This window comes from Colossoma macropomum, unplaced genomic scaffold (assembly GCF_904425465.1).
Source record: "Colossoma macropomum unplaced genomic scaffold, Colossoma_macropomum, whole genome shotgun sequence".
Taxonomy (NCBI): Eukaryota; Metazoa; Chordata; class Actinopteri; order Characiformes; family Serrasalmidae; genus Colossoma; species Colossoma macropomum.
In genome coordinates, this window is record NW_023494799.1 from 13,719,434 (window position 1) to 13,740,830 (window position 21,397).

At 38.1% G+C, this 21,397-nt stretch overlaps 1 protein-coding gene across 1 annotated transcript; it reads left to right on the forward strand.

Moving 5' to 3' along the window:
• The first annotated feature begins 500 nt into the window (after positions 1 to 500).
• Positions 501 to 16,144, forward strand: lims1 (LIM and senescent cell antigen-like domains 1). Its single transcript, XM_036586353.1, has 10 exons — positions 501 to 886; positions 5,549 to 5,708; positions 6,315 to 6,381; positions 6,610 to 6,730; positions 6,938 to 7,087; positions 9,632 to 9,782; positions 10,153 to 10,245; positions 10,525 to 10,573; positions 11,844 to 11,919; positions 13,457 to 16,144. Exons 1-10 carry the CDS (start codon positions 858 to 860, stop codon positions 13,569 to 13,571), a joined length of 1,011 nt encoding a protein of 336 aa, XP_036442246.1. The 5' UTR covers positions 501 to 857; the 3' UTR covers positions 13,572 to 16,144.
• The last annotated feature ends 5,253 nt before the right edge of the window (positions 16,145 to 21,397 follow it).

The following is a 21,397-nucleotide window of genomic DNA, read 5'->3' on the forward strand; positions in this document are numbered from 1 at the left end:
TCAGATAGGATAATGCTACACTTTTTGTGTATCACCAAACAGCAAAAAAACAGAAGAGATACTGAGATACTGGCCTGATTAGAAAAAAGGCTACAAACCACATAAAAAACCTAAAAATATAATTGTGCACTTACTGGAAAATCTTACTTTCAATTCTCTTCTTACCTCAGATGTAATCAGCCAAGACATGTTTGTTGTCCACAGTTTGCTGTAGTTTTGAGCAGAAGCTACAAGGCTAATGTAGCTAACAAGTAATGGACTAGCTAACTAAGTAAGCAGGTTAAGTCTTTTTCAGTGACATTCATTTCTATTATATTAGCTTCGCAGATCCAGTTCAAAAGTGAAGGTGCAAACTTCAGACATCAAACAGCACTGACTACGTTTTGGGGTAAGGGGAAAACTGTGTTAATTTGATTTTGCGCTGAACTATCCCTTTATATGCTAGGTTAAATCTCACATTCAACACCGCCACCTAGTGTTTATAAATGAAGTCTGTCAGATTTCGTGTTTGCTTTACTTCTTGTTTCGAAGTCTTGTTCAAGTCTCGGACAAAAAAGCACCCCTATAACTAAGCGAAGCTTTTTAAAACCCCTTTTGACCAAACTGGATACAAAGTGTTTTGTTTTCCGTGCTTTGGTGAACTGAGCAACTGACCTCTTACCATAAAAGTCCGTGTTGAAGATCTAGGAGCAATTTGTCGACACTCCCCTGGCCGCAGGAAGGGCGTCTTCACTGCGAGTCCAGCGAAGAAAAGTGGAGGCTAACGCTGCTTTCCCCTTTTTTGAGCCCCTTAATGTAAAATTAGCTTAAAGCTGTCGACTCTCCATACACTTTCTGGATTAGCTGTCTAGTAGGGGATGCTGGGTGTGGCAGACATGACGGGCAGGTAAGGCAAAGCGAACTTGCTGCCTTTTTCCTGAGTGCGGGCTTCACTTCTCTTTCTTTCCTAGCAGGCGAGACATTAGCTACTGATGCTAGCGACCTAGCTACATAATATTACCTTAACCTTAACTTAACGTTAACTAAATACGGTTTTGTTTACGCAAGAGTGTAGCTATGTTCTGACAGAATTTACAACTTTAAGCGTATTGCTTTCACATTCAAACGAATAGCAAGTAGTTTGCCATCTAGTTTGCCTTCGAGCTACATTTTTTTCCAGGCAGCGGCTCAGCTAGCTGGTCCCCGTTTCCAGCAGCTAACAGAAGTCATCGGTAAGGGACGCTTTGGCTTTAATATCCCTTAACTTTGGCAGATGTGTATAGTTTAGGTTATGTAAGGTAATTTATGGAGATATTTCAGTAGATATTTGGGATACAATGTTACTGGAACAATTGCTAATATAACCTAGCTGACCTGTTGAAGTGCTGTGTGAACAGCAGTCTTTAAAATGTAACGTTAGTTTCTTTTGGAGAAAAGACGAATCAAACGTAACGTTAGCTAACGTTAGTTAGCTCTGTCCACAACATTAAGCTGCTGCTGTGCTGGATGTTCTTGTGCTGAGGTTTTCTAAATATTTTCTCTGTCCTTAGGGACTTTTTGCATAACTTGTCAGGGCTGGCCAAAAAATGCATTTATTTAGCTAACAGTTAGCCAAGATCAACATTCCTTAAAAGTTATTTAAAACATGTTCTGTGTAAATTCAGCCAAAGAACGACCAGCGAATCTACGCCTATCTTTTGAGTTTTTGTATGTAATGTATGTAATGAGAGTAAATAAGTGGGGAAGGAAAAACTGTGTTACATTTTGTGATATGTTTAGACCAAAATCATTTTGTGAATCAGGCGAAGTATTGGTGAACATTTTAACTAGTAACTTCTGAGGTAGCTTTTAGAGTAGTTCAACCCTTCAGACATCTGGTTCCCATCACCACCACTGTGAAGAATCTTTTGAGTCTTGAGTTTCTCTAAAGTGGAGAATTTTACATCAAACCACGCTGAGTGACTTTGCTTACATTTTAATGATTCAATTTTGCAGATATTTTGAATATTCAGTGCATTTCCCCTTTAATTTCTTTGCTAAGAGCTGACCTAAAACCAGTGATTTCCATTCTTCATTTTTCACTTATCATTTTAACTGCTTCTGTCTGTTCATATTTAGACGCAGACATGATCAGTCACAGTTCTTTAATGTAATGTTGCTTTAAAAAAAACTGAGGTTGCATAGGCTACATGTAAGAGTGTGTGATCTTGATATTTAGACACCACACACACACACACTTACTTGTGTAGTCTTAAGGTTCAGTTTACACACACAATCAAACAGATGTTTCAACCCTTCGGCAAGCCATCTCCCATGACTGTGTCAAATCTCTTTAGTGTGCCAAGAACACTAGCGCAAGACAGAGCTTGAAATATACGCTGCTCCAGAGAACGTGGCTCCTGCCTCAAGCGTTTGATTTAGAGACGTTTCTCATGTCTTATCTATGTCCATATTTTTATTTAAAACAGTGCAGGCATGCTCAGGAAGTCATGCGCTGAGTGCTTAGTCCGGCTTTAGGATGAGAGGAGAGGAGTCAGTCCCAACTGTACATTACCATAATAGGAAATGGGTTGTTACCAGGGTCCTTATCCCTGGACTCATCTTGCTGCTTTGCTACCATGGGAAGAACTAAAGAGTGGGCCAGAAATCGTAATGTTAGCCTGACCACTGCTTAGTATGATACCTCTGATGTCATACAGTAGAAATAACTGGGGAGGGAATCACTGAGTCACTTGAGATGCAGCTGGAATAGACATGTCTTTAATCATTCAGGCTCTGACCTGTTACAGGCCAGACTGACTGGAGGTGTGAGTAAGTTGTGGGCACACTTTAGATCAGATGACCTTGTCCAACAGCGGACAGACTTAATGGTCCACTGGATTCAGCAGACATTTTTGATATACACTTTAATGATCTACTGATTATCTTGAAGTTTAAATGAGTAATCGCGGTTCTTTAAAAAGGCCAAACAATAAAATAGTCAAACCATGCGTAGCCTTGATTCCGAAGCCATACAAAATGCAATACAGTAAAAGCACTACAAAGCCAAAAATGCATGCATGATGTTTGTCATACTGGAAAATGTGGCAAATGCTTAATGCAACTATTTTTTTTTTTTTACACTGTTAACTCATTTTCTAGATTGACCCATCAAACTACCCATTGTTCCACCCAGAAGCCCAGCACAGCTCCAGCTACTGACAGTTAATTACTGTAATTATCTGACAGCCGATATGTGTGAATGTGTATGCCGACAAATGTTGAAATTAGATAAGGGGAAAAAAAGTATTAGGACTTAATTATATATGACTAAATTCCGTATGGTAGCGGAGGCTGCCTCTTCAGATATGATCTAAAAGTAAAGCTAACTGGTACAGCATTGGATGCTGATGAGGACTCGTCTCAGTGTATATTCTCCTTAGTGGACAATGTTAGTTAGCCTAGTTAGCGATAATGTTGCGTAACATCTGCCTTCTCAGTCACATCCTTAACAACCTTAACAACAGCGCTTGTGTTTCGGAGGGGCAGAGTGTAAAATACAGTAACTCATAAATACGAGCAAAAGCAGTGCTTCATTTAATTGTATGTCTCTATATTTTCTCCATCCCTCTTTGCTGAAATGGAACAAGTACTCAAATGTACTTCAGTGATAAACAAATTCACACCATGGCAGTTGCTGTAAATCACTTTTGCCTACGCAAGACAGCCATAATGGAACTTGTCATTTAAAACCTGTATTTGACTACTGCCATCAGGCATACAGATCATAAACAGCTTGGCTTCAGGATTGAACCATGAATTGTTCAATAGGTCAAGCTAGGAAAACTTGCTGAAAAAAAACGAGTGGCATTTATAATTTGTCATGTTAATGCGGTATCGTGTTTACTTTGACATCTGTCTTTGAAGTCTGACTATAAAATAAGAGAAAATTACTTTCATATTGAATTACTTTCATATGAAACCCAACACAAACCCGTGATTAATGTCATTTTGCAATATATATTTTGCTGTCCAAACGAAACTTTGTACCTAAAAGTAACTACAGGAGAAGGCAAAGAAATAACTTAAGATAAGTTTTAATGTCTGCTAATATAATACTTTCATATAAGGTTATTTTGGACCATTTCTATTGGTTTGTTCATTTCTCAATCAAGTATTTACTTACGTCAAGTTTAGAGTCATGGCATTGAAGTGCTGTTTAAAGGCACTAATTATGGGTTTGTGCTGGGTTTCATAATACAGCCTTATTTGGAGGTCATTTCCAGCTCCGCGTAGTTCCACACTTTGCTTTTTTTCAAGACACGGGCAGTTGTAGTTCACACCACAGAACTATGTTCTAATGTGCTAAATCATCTTTCCTTTTCCCACTCATGATGTAAGCATGTTAGCTGAGTTGCTGTAGGAAATTTGAACATTTCCTACTGCAGTCGTTGTAATGTAACCACTCCTAATAGTTATGCAGCTGTCAATGCTCTTAGTCATGCAGTCTGACTGTTTACAAAAGTAACTATAAGCTATGATATTAATTTTTTCTTTTCTAACTATTCTCATTGGACTCCAAATATATGTGTGTTATGAATCAGTGAGTCATGAGTCATTACTCTGTTCTTACACAGACATTGTTAGAGCTTATCATCTAGATGTTGGACTGCAAAAAAAGCATAATGTAGCACATGACTATAACTATTTGGCAGATTAGATATTTAACTATGGTATATTTATCAGTTTTATGTGTTACATGTGATTTGTCCGTGTAATGTAAAAACTTCCTTCATGTTCCAATTTATTTATATAGTTTAAATGAGAAGGAATCCTCATGTGAAATGTAGATTTAAGGCACAGCTGAATATGAATTGGCCATGTGATGATTCACTGAAGGCATCAGTGTAAAAAAATAAATAAATAAAAAATTGGCGCCGCTCTGTTATGTGAAGAATACAAGTGTGAAAATTAATGTGACTGTAGCGCTCTTTGTTGTAGCACATAAGTTTACTTGGCATTTCTCATTATGCCGCGGTACACAAACAGCCTGGACCCATAAGATGTAGCCTGCCTTCTAAATGGAAATAATGGCTTGTTGTAGCTTTCTTTTATAATGAAAGAATTGGTATTTTATACGTTAGGCAGTGGTAGAGAGAAATTAAGATTTATGAAATTCCACATGCAAAAATTGCAGTGGTTTTAGCCTGAATGTAAACTTTTTGTAGAGAACCTGAGCTCAGGAAAACTTACACCCCAACCAAAAGTGAGTGAGTGTGCCCTTTTACAGATTTCTATTTGCTGTCATGACTTCACCCTACTCCTTTTTTAACCCAATGCTCTGTACTCTGACTGCAGTGCCAGTATGCTCTGGAATATGCTCTCCATTTTATTTAGAGTACTGTTAAACTCTATTACAGACAAACCTGTAGTATAAATGTTTATTAATTTGGGCATCTTTGTTATTGTTTAGATTTGATTCTTTAAATAAAGTCAGTTGAATACATGTTTATCCAGTGAGGAACAGAAAAAATAGTACAGTAGTGAATGACTAAAACATTTTTTCAACTTTACATTGTTCTCTCCCCAGCAATATGGCCAATGCCCTGGCAAATGCCGCATGTGAACGTTGCAAAAGCGGCTTTGCCCCGGCAGAGAAGATTGTCAATAGTAATGGCGAGCTGTATCATGAGCAGTGCTTCGTGTGTGCCCAGTGCTTCCAGCAGTTTCCAGAAGGACTCTTCTATGAGGTAAAGCATGGCTGTCAGTCAAAAGGACATGGTCATATACCTCCTGCATTTGTGCTTTGGTTCATTTATGCATTATGCATTATGTAGTATGTATTATGTATCATGTAATGTTGCATTCTGTTTCTTACCTAGAGTGATTCTCTTCCTAGAGAATTTTGTATAGATATTGTGCTGTAGTGTCGGGTATGATGGCAAAATTCTACATGATATATAATATGTATCACAATGTAGTAGTGCCACATAAAAAGAAAAAAAAAAATAGTGTTCTTTTAATCACTGATGATATCCACAGTATGCCCATATTAAATCAGTATGGTGCAATATAGTAAAAATATAGCAGCATGATTAAAGGCACACTGGTTGTTGTTGTTGTTGTTCACAGGCTCTCTGTGGTTGGTCTAAATATGTCCTAAATCTTTTTTCATAAGTGCTATATGCAGTAGTTCGGTGTTTGAAAATACACTGTACTTTAGCACAATAACAATAACATATTGTCATATTGGCCACCCCCATCTGAAACAGTATGGAAAGCTCTGCTGTTACGATATCTGTCCTTGGGCATGAAACCATGCTAAAACATTGGTTTTCATTTTTCTGTCTCTCTAGTTTGAAGGGAGGAAGTACTGTGAGCATGACTTCCAAATGTTGTTTGCCCCATGCTGTCACCAGTGTGGTAAGATTATATATTATCAAGCACACACACTGCCTAGGGCTGTCAAATATTCTCAAACTCCATTCAGATTTGTTTCTCCATAAACTATCAACTGTCTGAATTTATTCTATTGTGGGCCTGTAGAAATAATTCAGTGCCAACATGATTACTGGTACATGTTTATTGAGTTTATGTGCTTTATTATCTGTTATTGACACAGCTTACAGTAAATCCTCCTCATGCTTATAGGAGAGTTCATCATTGGCCGTGTGATAAAAGCCATGAACAACAGCTGGCACCCTGACTGCTTCTGCTGTGACCTTTGTCAGGCTGTGCTGGCTGATGTTGGATTTGTCAAAAATGCTGGCCGGTAAGTGCTTAGACACTTCTGTTTCCCAGAGTTTCCAGCCTGTGTACAGTGTCTTCTCTGTCTCATGCAGTTGTAGCAAATCACTGTATTTCTTAACGGTTGCATCTATACGAAACTGCAACTCTAGCAATGATGAATGAAATTAAATTTGGGGAGCCAGAGTCATCATTCAGTTATTGAGACTTGGTGTGTGTTGGTGTTTTTCAGTCACCTGTGTCGTCCATGTCATAATCGGGAGAAGGCTCGTGGTCTGGGGAAGTACATTTGTCAGAAATGCCACGCCATAATTGAAGAGCAGCCTCTCATCTTCAAGAACGACCCGTACCATCCAGACCACTTCAACTGCAGCAACTGCGGGTCAGTGGACACACAGAAACACTGCATTATATACTGTATATGACAATAATGGGTGTACATGACAGTAAGCGACAGTCTTTTAATAGCTGATCGGTCAGTCTACCGCAAAACATTTCTCCAGCTTAGACTGAAAAATGGAAAATGTTAAAATTAAATTGTAGTTGGTTTAGTTTAATGCATAAATTTAAACCAACACTGTAATATTTCTGTTAAAACTGAAAGAAGTAGCATTACTGAGTATAGAGGAAAAAAAGAACACACTAAAATATGGTGTGCATGTGCCTCTCCATGTTTTCTGTATTTTACAGAAGTTGTTTGCAGAAGGCCAATATCTGCAGATCTAAGATCATGTGTTAGAACATAGATGTTCTGTGAGGTGCACAGGGGAGGTCATATAGAACCTTTAAAAATGGGAGCAGAATTTTAAAATGTATTTTGAAGTTCAGTTAGCCAGTGCAGGTCTTTCGAAATGGGAGTGATATGATCTTCCTTTTTAGTTTTTGTTAAAATCATTTTGTTGGAGTTGTAGATAATGTATTGTTTTCTTAGGAAGCCCAGTAAAAAGAGCATTACAGTAATCTACTCTGGTTGTAACAAATGCATTAACAAGTTTCTCTGCATTGATCTGAGATAGAAATAGCAATATTTTCTAAATGATAAAAGGCTACTTTCATGACTGCATTTACATGCAGGCTATAACAGAGCTTAGAGTCTTAGATTATAACCAGGTTTCATACTTCATGTTTGGTATATAAATCTAAAGAGCCTGGCTTCTCATAAAGCATTTTTCTCTGAGTTTCAAGAGTAAAGTATCAGTATTTCAGTTTTTCGGTATTAAGTTGTCAAGTTCTCAGCAGTTCCTGAGTTGTAACGCTTTTTCAAATAGTTTTCTGACACTTTCTTCCTTACTTCACTGGCTTGGAAGAATATACAGAAGTGATCTGATATGAAAACATCAGAGATGAGGGACACGTTTGTGTTTTAAACCTTTAATGATCACCAGATCCAGGATGTGACCTAGCTTGTGGGTAGAGCTGCCCATGTGCTGCTGCAAATCAAATGTCCCTAGAAGTCTAATAAATTCTCATGCATTATTGTCTGATGAATTATTAGTATGTAAGTTAAATTCTCCAGAGATAAGAATTTTATCATAGCTTGTGGATACCACTGATACTGGTTCTGCAATTTCTGCCAAAAACAATTCGCTTAGGAGGTCTGTATATTACAGTTTATAACACAGAAGATGTTTAGATTTAGGTTTAGGTTTAGATGATGTATGTGTGTATGTATGTATGGAGTGGTTCAAGAACAAATATTCGGGGACTCGTTTGGAAATACTGCCATTTGTACCACCAGTATTTGAAGTCTGTTATATGCTGTTTGGGCCAGTCCTATAATATTTAAAAAGTATGTGCTAGGGTTGGGCAGGAGAATGGTAATAAGGTATACTGCAGTGTTTCAAGATTTTGACGCTATTTGTAAACGGTGACAAGATTGAGGATTCAGAATACAATTTCTATCCAACTGAACAAAGTAGGTAATTCTGCAAATAATCCATTAAATAAAAGAATAATAACCATGTAAACGCCTGTATCACATTACATTTCCAATCGGAAAGTTTAAGTACGCTCTGCACGTGCATTTACTTCATAGCAGAAGTTTGTAACATTCACTGTGGTGGGCACAGAAACTGATCTGCAGAGGAGACAAAGTTTGTTTTGAACTTAAACGTCAAGCTTATGTGTCTCAGAACATGACATCTTTCTCTCGCCCTTCTTTAATAAGTACATGTGAAGTACTTTTTCCACCATAATTTTAAAGCTATTAAAAACACAAGCTCTGCTTTCTGCTACTCGTCTATCTCTTTAAGCATGTGTGTAATTTTGGATCGGATTACTTGTAGCGTGTATGTAGACAGATTTGTCAGATTGTTACCTCAGTCTTAATCTATAAGCGGGATGTACTGAATCGAATTGGCAAAAGTCTTTGCATAGCTGCTGCCTCAGATTTGAATCATTATCCTCTGAACTTGTGTTGGTCTTTTATAATATAGCCTGATATAAACATGTTATGTTGTGAGCAGCGCTGTTATCATGTTAACTAAGCTAATGGTAACCAGCACCTTGGCTTGAAAATACCCTTCTTTGGAGACCATGTGAGTGTGCAGATTTGAATATTTTTGGTTTTGAAATAATGCAGGACGAGACAGCACCAAAGTAACAGAAATGTTTTTGCGTCACTTACCAACCTTTTATGCTTTATTGTGCCTCTCTGGGTAATACCTGAATTTTCATTGTTTATATTCCATTACTGTGCAAATAGTTTTGCCAGTCAGATTTGTGTATTGAGTTTTTAATGTCATCACCAAAAAAATCGAATCAAATTCTCATTAAACTTTATTTCATGGTGCATTTAATTATTTCCTAAAGAGTCATAATGATACTGAATCATTGAGGTCAGAGAGGTCATGCCTTTGTGTTGATTGTTGTAGATGTATGAATGTGTTTAATGTGTGATGTGGGATTTTTTTTTTTCCCCCCACAGTAAGGAGTTGACTGCTGATGCTCGAGAGCTGAAAGGAGAGCTCTACTGCCTCCCATGCCATGATAAAATGGGTGTGCCCATCTGTGGAGCCTGCAGAAGGCCTATCGAAGGCCGCGTGGTTAACGCCATGGGCAAGCAGTGGCATGTTGAGGTAAGTGTGTTGAGAACGCATATTCAGCACAATATATTTTTGTCTTTAACACCCATAAAGGTTAGGTTAGATTTCATGTCATGTTTAGCACATGCTGAAATTGATACCAATCCTCTTGAATGAATACCGTAAAAAGCTTTTTACCTCTTCAGTGCTTCACAGCATCTCCATTTTGAAATAAATCATATTGGGAGCAGTTTGAACTGTGTATAGGCACTGTGTACATATATTTCAATTGCCCATGTCTTTTCTGTTTGATGTTTAACGTTTTGTTCAGTAACACGCCTATAATAAATCTTTCACATATCCTGATTTCATGTTACTGTAAGTTGATTGCTTAAATTGCTGCTGTTTGTGTGTGTGTTTGCAGCATTTTGTGTGTGCCAAGTGTGAGAAACCTTTCTTGGGGCATCGCCATTATGAGAGGAAAGGTTTGGCATACTGTGAGACTCACTACAACCAGGTAAAACAGTGCTCTGCCGTCCAAATAAAACTGTCTTCCCTACATAGTCTGAATATGCTGTTGATTGAGTAGACTAAGATGCCTGTTTGTGCTGGAATATTGTATTATATAGACTGGTAAAGACATGAATGTTTTGTACATTAAATATATGTTGCATGTCCTGCACTTTCTGGCTTGTGATAGTAATAATGCTGATTATACACTGTCTAAATGAATGAATACATGTCTAAATATCTAAATGAATCTCATTGAACTTGTTCTATCCATCCATTCTGACAGCTTTTCGGTGATGTCTGCTACCACTGCAACCGTGTGATTGAAGGCGATGGTAATTATCTTCTACACTGCTCTGTCTAATGACAGTGTACTTGAAATTGTCATGGAGCCCTTGGCTTAGTGGTGACACTGTAATATCCCACCTAGGAAAACCAGTTGTTTTGATATTCAGCATTTTTTTCCTTGATGCATGGCAAATCATATACAGAAGTACTAAACTAACTATTGTATATGAGAAATGTGTTTTTCCTACTTCAACAGGAAAATCTATCTAGTGCATACATTTGCTAATTCAATGATGAGTTTAATCAGATGTGCTAAATGAGGAAAAGCAGAAAAGTGTACATATTATGTGGATCCCCAGGACTGGGAATGGGAACACCTGATCTCAGGAATTAAGCTGTCCGCAGTGTTGAGTATCATTACAGCGGTTAGGCCTGTCACAATTATTACAAAATATTTGAGATGATCGTGATCATTTGAGATAATCACGGTTATTTTAGCTGACTACAGTCATTTTCCACAGTCATTAGATTTCACAGTAATTTTAAGCTGCAACAAGCAAAATATAAATTGAGTGTGTTATGTTGAGGCATATAAATATAAATGAAAGCAGAAAATGCATTGTGAATGAAATTCTATTTTTTTTGCTTATATTTTCACTCAGAAAATACAAGCTTTGTTTGACACATGATTCTGTGTAACTGAGGCATTTATGTTAGAGAGCCTGCATGTACCCAGCAATGTGGTGTATCAGTATACCAGCTTTGGCTACTAAGTAAACACAGTTAGGAAGCAAAATGGCCAGTAAGCCACTTTACTAAATGCATACAATGAGCATGAAAAGACAATAAAATTGTTAATTGCAATAATTTGTATGACAGTTAATTGTCAGCTGAAACTTCATGATCATGTCAGCCCTTGCTGAAGTTGATGATGAAGGATCACCAGGACTTCTTGCCACCTGGACACAAATAGAGACCTTTAATAGGTCAAGAAGGATCACTTCTTGTGATCCCTTGAAGGTCGTTTTTGTTATGTCCAATTCTGAATGTTTGTCGTGTTATATTCTATGAAGGTACTTTTGGTTCCTTATCCACTGTTGATTATTGTGTTTGTAGGACCATATGAACAGCTACCTGGGGTGATAATTTCATGCAATTTCAGAAAATAGTTAAGAGTTGTGCTTATGAGAAAATCAAGGTTCAGATGTTACATCAAAGTTAATCAAGTGCTGTGTGTTCATGTTTACCATGCATTGTTTTTACAGTTCTCACTGTGACAGGTTTGATGATTGTTAATATATTTGTCTTTTGTTGCAGTCGTGTCTGCTCTGAACAAGGCCTGGTGTGTCAACTGTTTCTCCTGTTCCACCTGCAACACCAAGCTCACCCTGAAGTAAGTGTTGTAGACAGGCACACTCTCACTCTCTACCTTGCTTTGTTGCTCCCTCTGCTGCTTGTCCAAGTACAAGTATGCTTACACTCAGTGCTTTTGCGCTTCAACCCTCTGTGTGTGTCTTCTAATTCAGTACTCTTGGCAGATGTTTGTCTGTTGCTAATGTCTTTGTCTTTGTCTTTTCCCACTCCATTCTTTTCTCTACCTCTGCTGTTACCAATACATCATACCTCATCTCTGTCCTCTGTTCTTTCTCTTCTTTTAAAAACCTATCTTGCATCTTCCTGCCTTTCTCTGTTCCATCATAATTCCTCTCCCTTGCTGGGCTGCAACGGTGGCCTCATAGGGACAAATTTGTGGAGGTTGACCTGAAGCCGGTTTGTAAGCACTGCTATGACCGTCTGCCTGAGGAGCTGAAACGGCGGCTTGCTAAACGAGAACGTGACACTCGTGAGCGGAAGAAGAAGACTGCTGCTGTCTGTCTGTAACTCTTCTGTCTCCTTGTCCTCTTTTTTTTCCTTGCTCATCCTCCTTCGCTTATATTTGGGTCAGTCTTCATTTTGCACCCTCCCCCTCACTTTTATTTGTTTTTGGGAATGCTTTATTGGTTTTATGCAATATCAGCTTTTATTTTTACATTTTCACAAGTAATTGCCAGTAGTTCCTAATTTCTGGTTTTATTATTTTCCCCATTACTGCCCAGTTGATGTTTCTGAGATCTTGGATGGAGCAGTCATGCATGTTGTACTGTAACTCAAATATAAGTTTTCCAGACCCCAATTACGCCTGAAACTGGACTAAAAAGTTATTATTAATCATCAATTATTGACTTGTGCAGTAGGACGATGTAAAGGGATATCAGCAATGATAAGTAACGTGATGATGCTTCAAAGGCAGTAATTGATACAGAGCTAAAGAGGAACAATTCAATTTTATCCATTTTAATTTTCATGTATTTTATTTTTTTCCTTAAGGGCCACTTAACGTTTGTGTGGTTTTATGTACCAAAAACATTTATAATTCACTTTTACAACAATTTTCCAACAATTTGCCTCATTCAAAAAGCAGTCCCGGCTGAAACACTCCCTATAACTTCAGCAAGAATGGGTGGAGCTGAACTATGTATCCTGAACAGGGGGATATGCGTAAATGTGTTGTTTTCATAGAAACAATGAATTCAAAACAGACCATTTTTACAGCTCCAAACATGGCCTGTATGGACTAGCAATGATTATACAGTACATCAAACTCATTATTTCCATGATATGGGCCCTTTAAACAGCTTGCTACAAAATATTACAATTTTTAAACAACAAGCTAATTCAACCAGGCCCATCATTGACATTGGCATTGCCATTTAGTCAAAGACCAGAACTTAATCCTTGTATGGGACGCCAAGTATTTTAAATGAATTGGTCCGTAATTGAACTCTGACAGGGCTCAGACACACCTTCAGATCATATAAAAAGTAGTATGTGATTATATGTTTCTAAACAAACAGATGTTAAACTGAACCACTTTATTGCCTTATTTGCAGAAACAAGTTTGTGGAGTTTGACATGAAGCCTGTGTGCAAGAAGTGCTATGAGAAGTTCCCCCTGGAGCTGAAGAAGAGACTGAAGAAGCTGGCTGAAACCGTCAGCCGCAAGTAAACGTCCACAACAACAGGGCTCATCGAAGGCTCATAATGAAATTCACGGTGCTTAATAGAACAGAGTCCATGTATTTCCATGATGGGAGCCAAACTCCAGCCTTAAATCTCTCCTGCGTTACTACTCTTTGGTAGTTGGTTATTACTAATTTTTTTTTTGTCTTAAATTGCTTAGTGTTCTCTGCCAGATTTGAGAAAACTCTATATGACCGTGAAAATACAAGAAGAAAGAAAATCCACTTTTTAGCCAACCTTGCAGATTGATGCAGGACCTTTGATGTATTCTTGTGCTTTTTCACTTTATTCAATATATATTCAGTATATGCAAAATGAAAAACTATAGGTAGAGGCCTCACAGCAATCAGTATGTGACGTACTGTCATATGTACTTTCCATCCTAGAAGGTCAGGGTTATTTGAATTGCCTTTCTGAGAAGATACAGTGCTGTTACTGTATAGCCTTAGGTATTTGCTTTAATGTACTTTATCTTTAAATCATATTTTAAAATGGTACATTCAATATGTGTGCACAATGTTTTGTGGGAGGAACAGGTCACATGTTGGAGTAAAGGAAAAAAGGCGTGTGGGGACATCTTACGCAAACATATCCACTTCTAATATAAACTCCTGCTGTTATACCACTTTCTTATTATCCATCACTGTGCTAATATGATCATGCCTTATTCACTATTATAAGACGATTTTTTATTAAACTATCGTAGACTGTAGTGGTTAAACTTTATTCAAAATGCCTGAGAATAATGTTGATTGTCTTACAGCAGAGGTTTCAGCTTCAGTCCTGGGGACCCGCTGCCCTGCATGGTTTCAGCAATTCCCTGCCCCAAAACGCCTTGTTTTATGATGGTGGTGTTCACTACCTTCTTTGTTAACCAAAGTTCAAGTACTTGAGCTATGATTAATCCTCATGCGCATGCAAATGGATGCATGGCACTTGCACTCAACAGCCAATCCCGTGACACAATTAGGAGGAGTTTAGTGGATTTGAATGCTCTATCCATCATTGTTTATCTAAGCTTGAGGGCAGCCCTCTTTTACAGTGCAGCCAAGTGTCTCGAGAAGAAATCATCAGAATCATAGCAGATTAAGAAACTGATTTGTATGACAATAAAACCCAATGATAAATAAAACAAGATAAAAAAATTAATGAAACAGGCCTTGAAATAAAATACGAGAACATACAAGTTAATAGTACGAGTAAACAATGAGGAAGAAAATAAAGCAAGTGAAAACAAACTAAGATAATCAACTAAGACTATTACAAACAAAAAATAGCAGCATATTTTTTACAGAAGGAGTATGTAATATTGGAGTAATAGTTGTTTTAAATTCCCGTTACCTTATGTTTCAACCACTGAAAATATGTGAATCTTGATGAGATTAGCTGTATCTGGGGCTTATCAGCCAAGTATCAAGGTCTTCATGAGCTGCATCAGGTGTGGTGGAGCAGTGAATACCTGAAACCTGTGCAGGACAAGTGGTCCAGTGGGACTGGAGTTAAAAACCATTGCCAGCCTTATAGCATGGCTCTACTCACCTTTTTTAACTCTATGCTGAACATTATTAATATTATTAATCAGTCAGAGAACTTGCTTTAAAAAGAAAATATATATGTATTTCTTAGTTATATTTTTTATCATAATTGAATGTTTTTATTGCCAAATGTAACACTGCTGTTGAAGTATAATAATGCATTAGAAGAGTATTAGCTTCTTTACCGAAAATGTTTATGTGCAGCAGAAAATCATATTTTTGATTTTTCTTTTGAAAGTTACTCACACTGCAAAATGCTTTCTGTAGTTATGTACCTATTTTATATAAATTACTCATGAAAAAAGGAATATCTTTTATGTTGGATTTGATTCACTAGCTGCATTTCAGCTACCAGAACTGAGGACCAAAAGCTGTCAGAAAGTGTGTCTGCTGATCTGTGTACTTGCAGTGGTGTTTGTTTTACCAGACTAAAATTGGAAGGTTTTTATGAAGATATGTAGCCATATTTAAGTTTATTAACCTATTTTCACTAAGAAATTCAACAAAATATAATTTGCCAGGGAGTGTTTGAACTTCTGCATACAACTGTCTTTCGGTGACGCTGGGCTGCTGCGTGAAAATGTCTGCATTTTATTCATTTTTCCACACTTATAACCCTCTACATCTGAATGTTATATGTCTTTGGAATGCTAATCTGTAGCTGTAGTCCTAATTTTTGCATTATGTAAATGTTTGTATCAGGTATCAGCACTGGAAAAATATCGGATATTGGATGCAGTTCCCATATCAGTGTATCCCTATAATTGATTCCCAGTTCTGACAAAACTTGGCAAAAAAACATTAAACCACTGCAATTCAGATTATGGTTTTCCTCTGTTCACCTCTGGTGTCAACATCATTAGATGTGGTCATCAAGTGGGGTCAAATGAATGCTTGTGTGCTTTGCATGTTGTTGATGGTGAATGCTGAGATTCTTGCGTGTTGTATCCAATTTGACCACATCAACACTATGCTGTCCAGTGCTTCAAATAATATGCCAATAAAATAAGTATCGTCTCATTCATTATGTTTGTGTTTTGGTGTTGGTGGAAATTCTGAAACTCACCACTTGATGGCGATAGTGCTCTGTGGTGAAACCACTGTGCCGGCACTTTATTTTGCAGATGTTGTATGAAGTGGCAAGACAAAGGCACTGAGCATATCTTGTTCTCTCTTCTGCCTTTTCTCATCAGTTTTGTGCTCTGCCTCAGTCTGGGCTGTCTGACCTCTTTTGGGGATTCTCCTTTGAATGTTCGAGGACCATCAATCAGTGGTTTAAACCTGGAGAATTCCAAAAAGCAGCATTACACTTTTTTTGAGGTTGACTTGGGAGGGGAAAAGAAAGAAACTAAGCACCTTCTCATTATGAATGAATTGATGATCGTTCTTTTGTCCCAGTCCTCTCAGGCTTCGGCTTCAAGGGCCGAACACGGCAAAAGATATGGGGGTGAGGAAAAGAAAAGACGTCTGGATGCTTTCTTCCATCTTTCTTTTGTCACAATGGCAGTAATTTGTATTCACAGGGCCTAATTTCTACTCTGTTAAGAGCCGCATTAATTCCCCATTCTCCTCGAGAACATCCTCCTCAGAGGAATCTAAAATGAAGGGAAAGAAAAAAAAAACATGCAAGAGCGAGACATTCAGAAAGTTCGGGAGGCCTCACACTAGTGAAAGAGAAGCAGCACTGGAAACTTTAGATCTTTATTCACTCTTATGATTTATTTATAGAGAAGTTGATACCTGCTTAATACCAATAAAACAAGCAGCAATCAGCAATAACTAAACCAAATTTTTAACAAATACATTTTTCTTGTGTTTCACCGTAGATTCATGTACCTAAACAGTCATAATACATCTCTACGTGCCGTTTTCCAAACTCTTTATTCCTTCGAATTTAAAAGCTGTTTTTTTGTTACTGTTCCTTTAAGATTGGCGTCTGTTCTGATTGGTTACCCTGTATTGTGCTTCGTTGGAAAAGCAGTTTGGGCTGAACCACACTGTATAACTTCAAAGTAAATGGGCAGGGATAAACTGCTGTAGGCTGAATAAGCAGATACATGAATGTATGTTGGTTTTTGTGACATCACAAAAACAGCAAATTTAAAATTTTATGTTTTTCTGCAGCTCAGGTTACATATCATCCAAAAAAACCCAAAACACACACACACACACACATTTTCCAAGCCGTTTATCCTTCTGGGTTGCAGGGGGAGCTGGAGCCTATCCCAGCAGTCATTGGGCGGAAGTCCAAAATTATTTGTTCAAATCAGGGCTATCAATATGGACTGACAGGGCTGGAAATCACTTCTAATGACACTATTAGGAAGTCGGCGCTTAATTGATCCTGCGGGCTGTCGTTATTTTTACAGACGTGTCACAGTGTGTCCAGCATGCTGTCCTGTCTCCGGTCCTTTTAAAGATATGCTTTAATAAGGCATAATGGAACAGGATGAGTGCAGGTTCATGCTTATCTAGGATTCGGCGGCCAAGCTAAATAATTCATGCTGTGTAAGAATAGCCACCCTTGCCTGACTTTGTTATTCAAAGGTAAAGACAAATTGATTGACTGTGTTAGACATTTGGTACTCTTAATATGTGGGATCAATTGTGTGTGTATGTGTGTGTGTAAGGAAGGAGGTCTGCGAGACGGCGGTTCAGGACAGTAGGGACTAATAGTGAGCGACTGAAAATCTATCACGGTGACGGTATGCATGGAGAACGTCGATATGTGTCACAAACAGAAAACCCTGTGGGTGGATAAAAGAAAAGCGACAAGTGCGGAGGAGCTGCTGGTGCGCAGCTGTGCGTGTGGAGCACAGGTGCTAATGTGCTTATCAGGTTCCTGGCTGTCCAAACACAGCTCAGTTCATTTTTCAGATGAATCTTATCAACCTGTGAGGGAAAATTACAGTAGCCCAGGTGTTCAGAATAATCATACCTTTTCTATTGATCTACGAGTAATGTCAAAATCTGCTTTACTATTAAAAGCATATGAGCAGTGAACATACGCATGCAGGAATTTGCCCTCTACATGGATCATTCTACCGAACTGGTTCAAAGTCAGAGTTCAGAACCCAGACTTTTAAATGACTTGGACTTTAGACTAAATTCTGTTTGCTTCGAATGACCCTATGCCTTTTATTTTATTAAAACAAATGATTGAACATTTGATGCATACTACTGACAAGATTAAGATGCGCCTATCAAACAAAGAAGCTAGTGGTGTTCTCAGAGCAATATTAAACACGACTGACTGTTTGAGTAACCTCAAACACAGTCAGTCGAGTTTAATATTGCTCTGGATCTTGGATCTTGAAAGTAGAAAATGCAACAAACTTCTAAGACTGAACTTTGGAGGTGTGGAAAAATGTCCCTGCAGATTTCTTTGAAAAACTGAAAGCAAACCAAAAAGAATGGAAGCTGTAATGAAAGCTCAAAGTCAGGCATGCCAACTGGGGACCTTCCAGGCCAAAGTGCTGTGGAGATTAACGTTTACCCTCATGTAACGTTCTGAATTCAGTTCATGAAGGTCTTGCTAATTAGCTGATGGGCTGAATTAGGTTTGTTTAATGAGGCAGTGATCTGAAGTCTGCAGGGTTTTGGCCCGCGAGGACTGGAGCCTGACACACATGCTCTGAGCACTACTTTGAAGTCCACTTAATACATTTGTTTGGGCAAACGTGTGATAAACAGTCATTTTTACCCATCTTTTTTTCCCAGCCTCCTTTACCTCATTGTTGTTACTGTGCTTTTAACATTTTAAGACTGATATATGTAAGTGACCTCTGTTCTGGTTTGCCATGTGATGTGCTTCAACATTCCTAACATGAATAGGCAGCTAACGCGCTGAATTTGAAACAACCTGTTTTTGCAGTTTATATGGACAGTGATAGTTTAACGATGATTACACAGTAGACTATGTCTCAAACTCGTTCTAAAAAAGCAAGGAAAATTTAGTTTTTTCACCAGCATGCAAAAAGCTATGATGCATCATATATGATGAAAAAATCTTCATCCTTGATTAAGGATCCTGATCCAGATCACACAGGCAACTATAAACCTTTAAAATGTTCATTTCACAAACACCTCTGGAAAAAAAAAACACGGGGGACTATAAACGTTTGTTTCACACACAAACACACACACACACGCAGGCGTGATAAAGTCAGTGAGAAAGCTATGATCAAGGAGCAGTCACTCTTAAGTTAATTGAAAAAGCAATTCACACCAAACTTTAAAGTCCTGTGGGCATTCAGGGGCGTCAGAACATTAGAACCTGGGGTGTTGCATCTGAACTCTCTAGAGTGGGAGATCTTCCGGACCAGGATTGAGCACCCCTGCCCTAAAATAATTCCCTAAGAGAAAGATTTTTACACTTCTGCTTGATTTCCAAATTGAGTCCACAGGTTGACATAGCATCAGGCTAAAAACATCTATCTATAAAAGCACTTGCAGTGTACATACATAAGTATTTAGTAATGCATCATTGGTAAAACTCAATCTTGCCAACCACTAAGAAACCTTGAGGTGTTACCTACACACTTAAAAAACATTTTATATGGAACCATGAACACTCAAAGAACCCTTTGCATGATTAAAGGGTTCTTCAGACTGATTAAGAATGTGTTTTATATGGTTCTATGTAGAACCTCATTGAAAAAGGGTTCTTCTATTGCTATGATGTCAAGCCTGTCACAATAGAAGAACCCCTTTTCAGTGAGGTTGGTGCTATTCTCCATCAGTCTGAAGAGCCATTTAACGATGCAAAGAACCCTTTAATCATGCAAAGGGTTCTTTGAGTGTTTAGGGTTTCATATAGAACCACTTTCTTTACTAAAGAACCCTTGAAGAACCATAATGTTTTAAGAGCGTACCTCACACACAAGTTTTTAAGTATGTTTTTTAACAATGGGAATTATTAAAAACTTACCAAAGTTACTAAACTTACTAAAATACTAAGATGCAAGTTTTAACAGTGGGAATTAATATTTTAAACTTTATTTTAAACAATTTACTTTTACTATCAGATACATTTAACCTAACATAATCTAGCCTAACCTAAAGGGTACATTGAAAAATAAAAAACAGGGACAGTGCAGAAGCGATTACATCAAAATGCTAGCTAGATATTAGCCTACCTTATCTACCCCTTGCAAAACACAGAAAAGATTTTTTTAGCAGCCATACAATGTGTGTAGAATGTAAGCAAGGTTTGAGAGGTATTTGGTGGCACCCCTGCAACACCTTTTATCCACTGGAGGGGAACTTCTTCATTAGAGGAGCACCTAATTGGGTACTTTATCATGTTTTCTCACCTGTTTCTCACCTCTATACAGCACTGCATCCCATTTTCTCTACTAGAAAAGGGCACTCTCTGGGACAGTGTCATGTAGAGGCGGCATAGAGGGCACTTCATAATGACACCCTTTTCAATTGGAAGGGCACCAGTAGGGAATGTCAAGTTTAGACCATTAGAAGGGCACCTTATACGGCACTGCCTCATGATTTCTCCACTAGAAGGGCACTCATTATCAAATTTTCTTGCTCTAAAGGGCACAACTTCATAGTTTACTTCATGAAGGGGAACCCAAGAGGGCACACAGTCATTTTTTCCCATGTGAAGGGCAGTCTATAGGGCACTTCCTCTCATTTCCCCCACTCTAGAGGACACTTTAGTGACACTTTTTCAACCATGGGGGTCCCCCCGAACCTGAAAGTGGTGTGAGCACATAAATCTTAGGCTTTGTACATAAACAATGGTCTATTCAAATGTATAGTGAGTTGTTACCAATGAACAAGATTAGTTTAGTATAGCTAGCTAATGCACTTCATTTAAAATCCGCTCGATTTTGATGATTTAACTGATAAGGTACATTGCACTCATTTACACAAACATCTACTTCATTCTTCATTCTAAGTGGGTTACTCAGTATGGTGTTGGAATCATATTGGCAAGCATTAAAAAACAAGTAATTGTACTTGTTTGCTGTCTCATTCTGGACGAGCTTTATGCAAAAGGACTGAGTGGCGACCAATCAGATTGTTGGTATGTGCTGCAGTAACCAACTGTGTTACGCCCACAGTCACATGATGACATTTAACACTAGAAAGCCCACTGAGCAGGAGATATGACAGTAAAATGTTACATTAGATGATTTTCTAAAACAATATTAGGCTAATTTGGGGTTCAGAACTGGCCTCTACATTTTCATTCTTTAAACCTCAGCCTGGGTGTGTTTTAGCGATGCACCCCCAAAGCGCCCAACTGTTGTTGAGG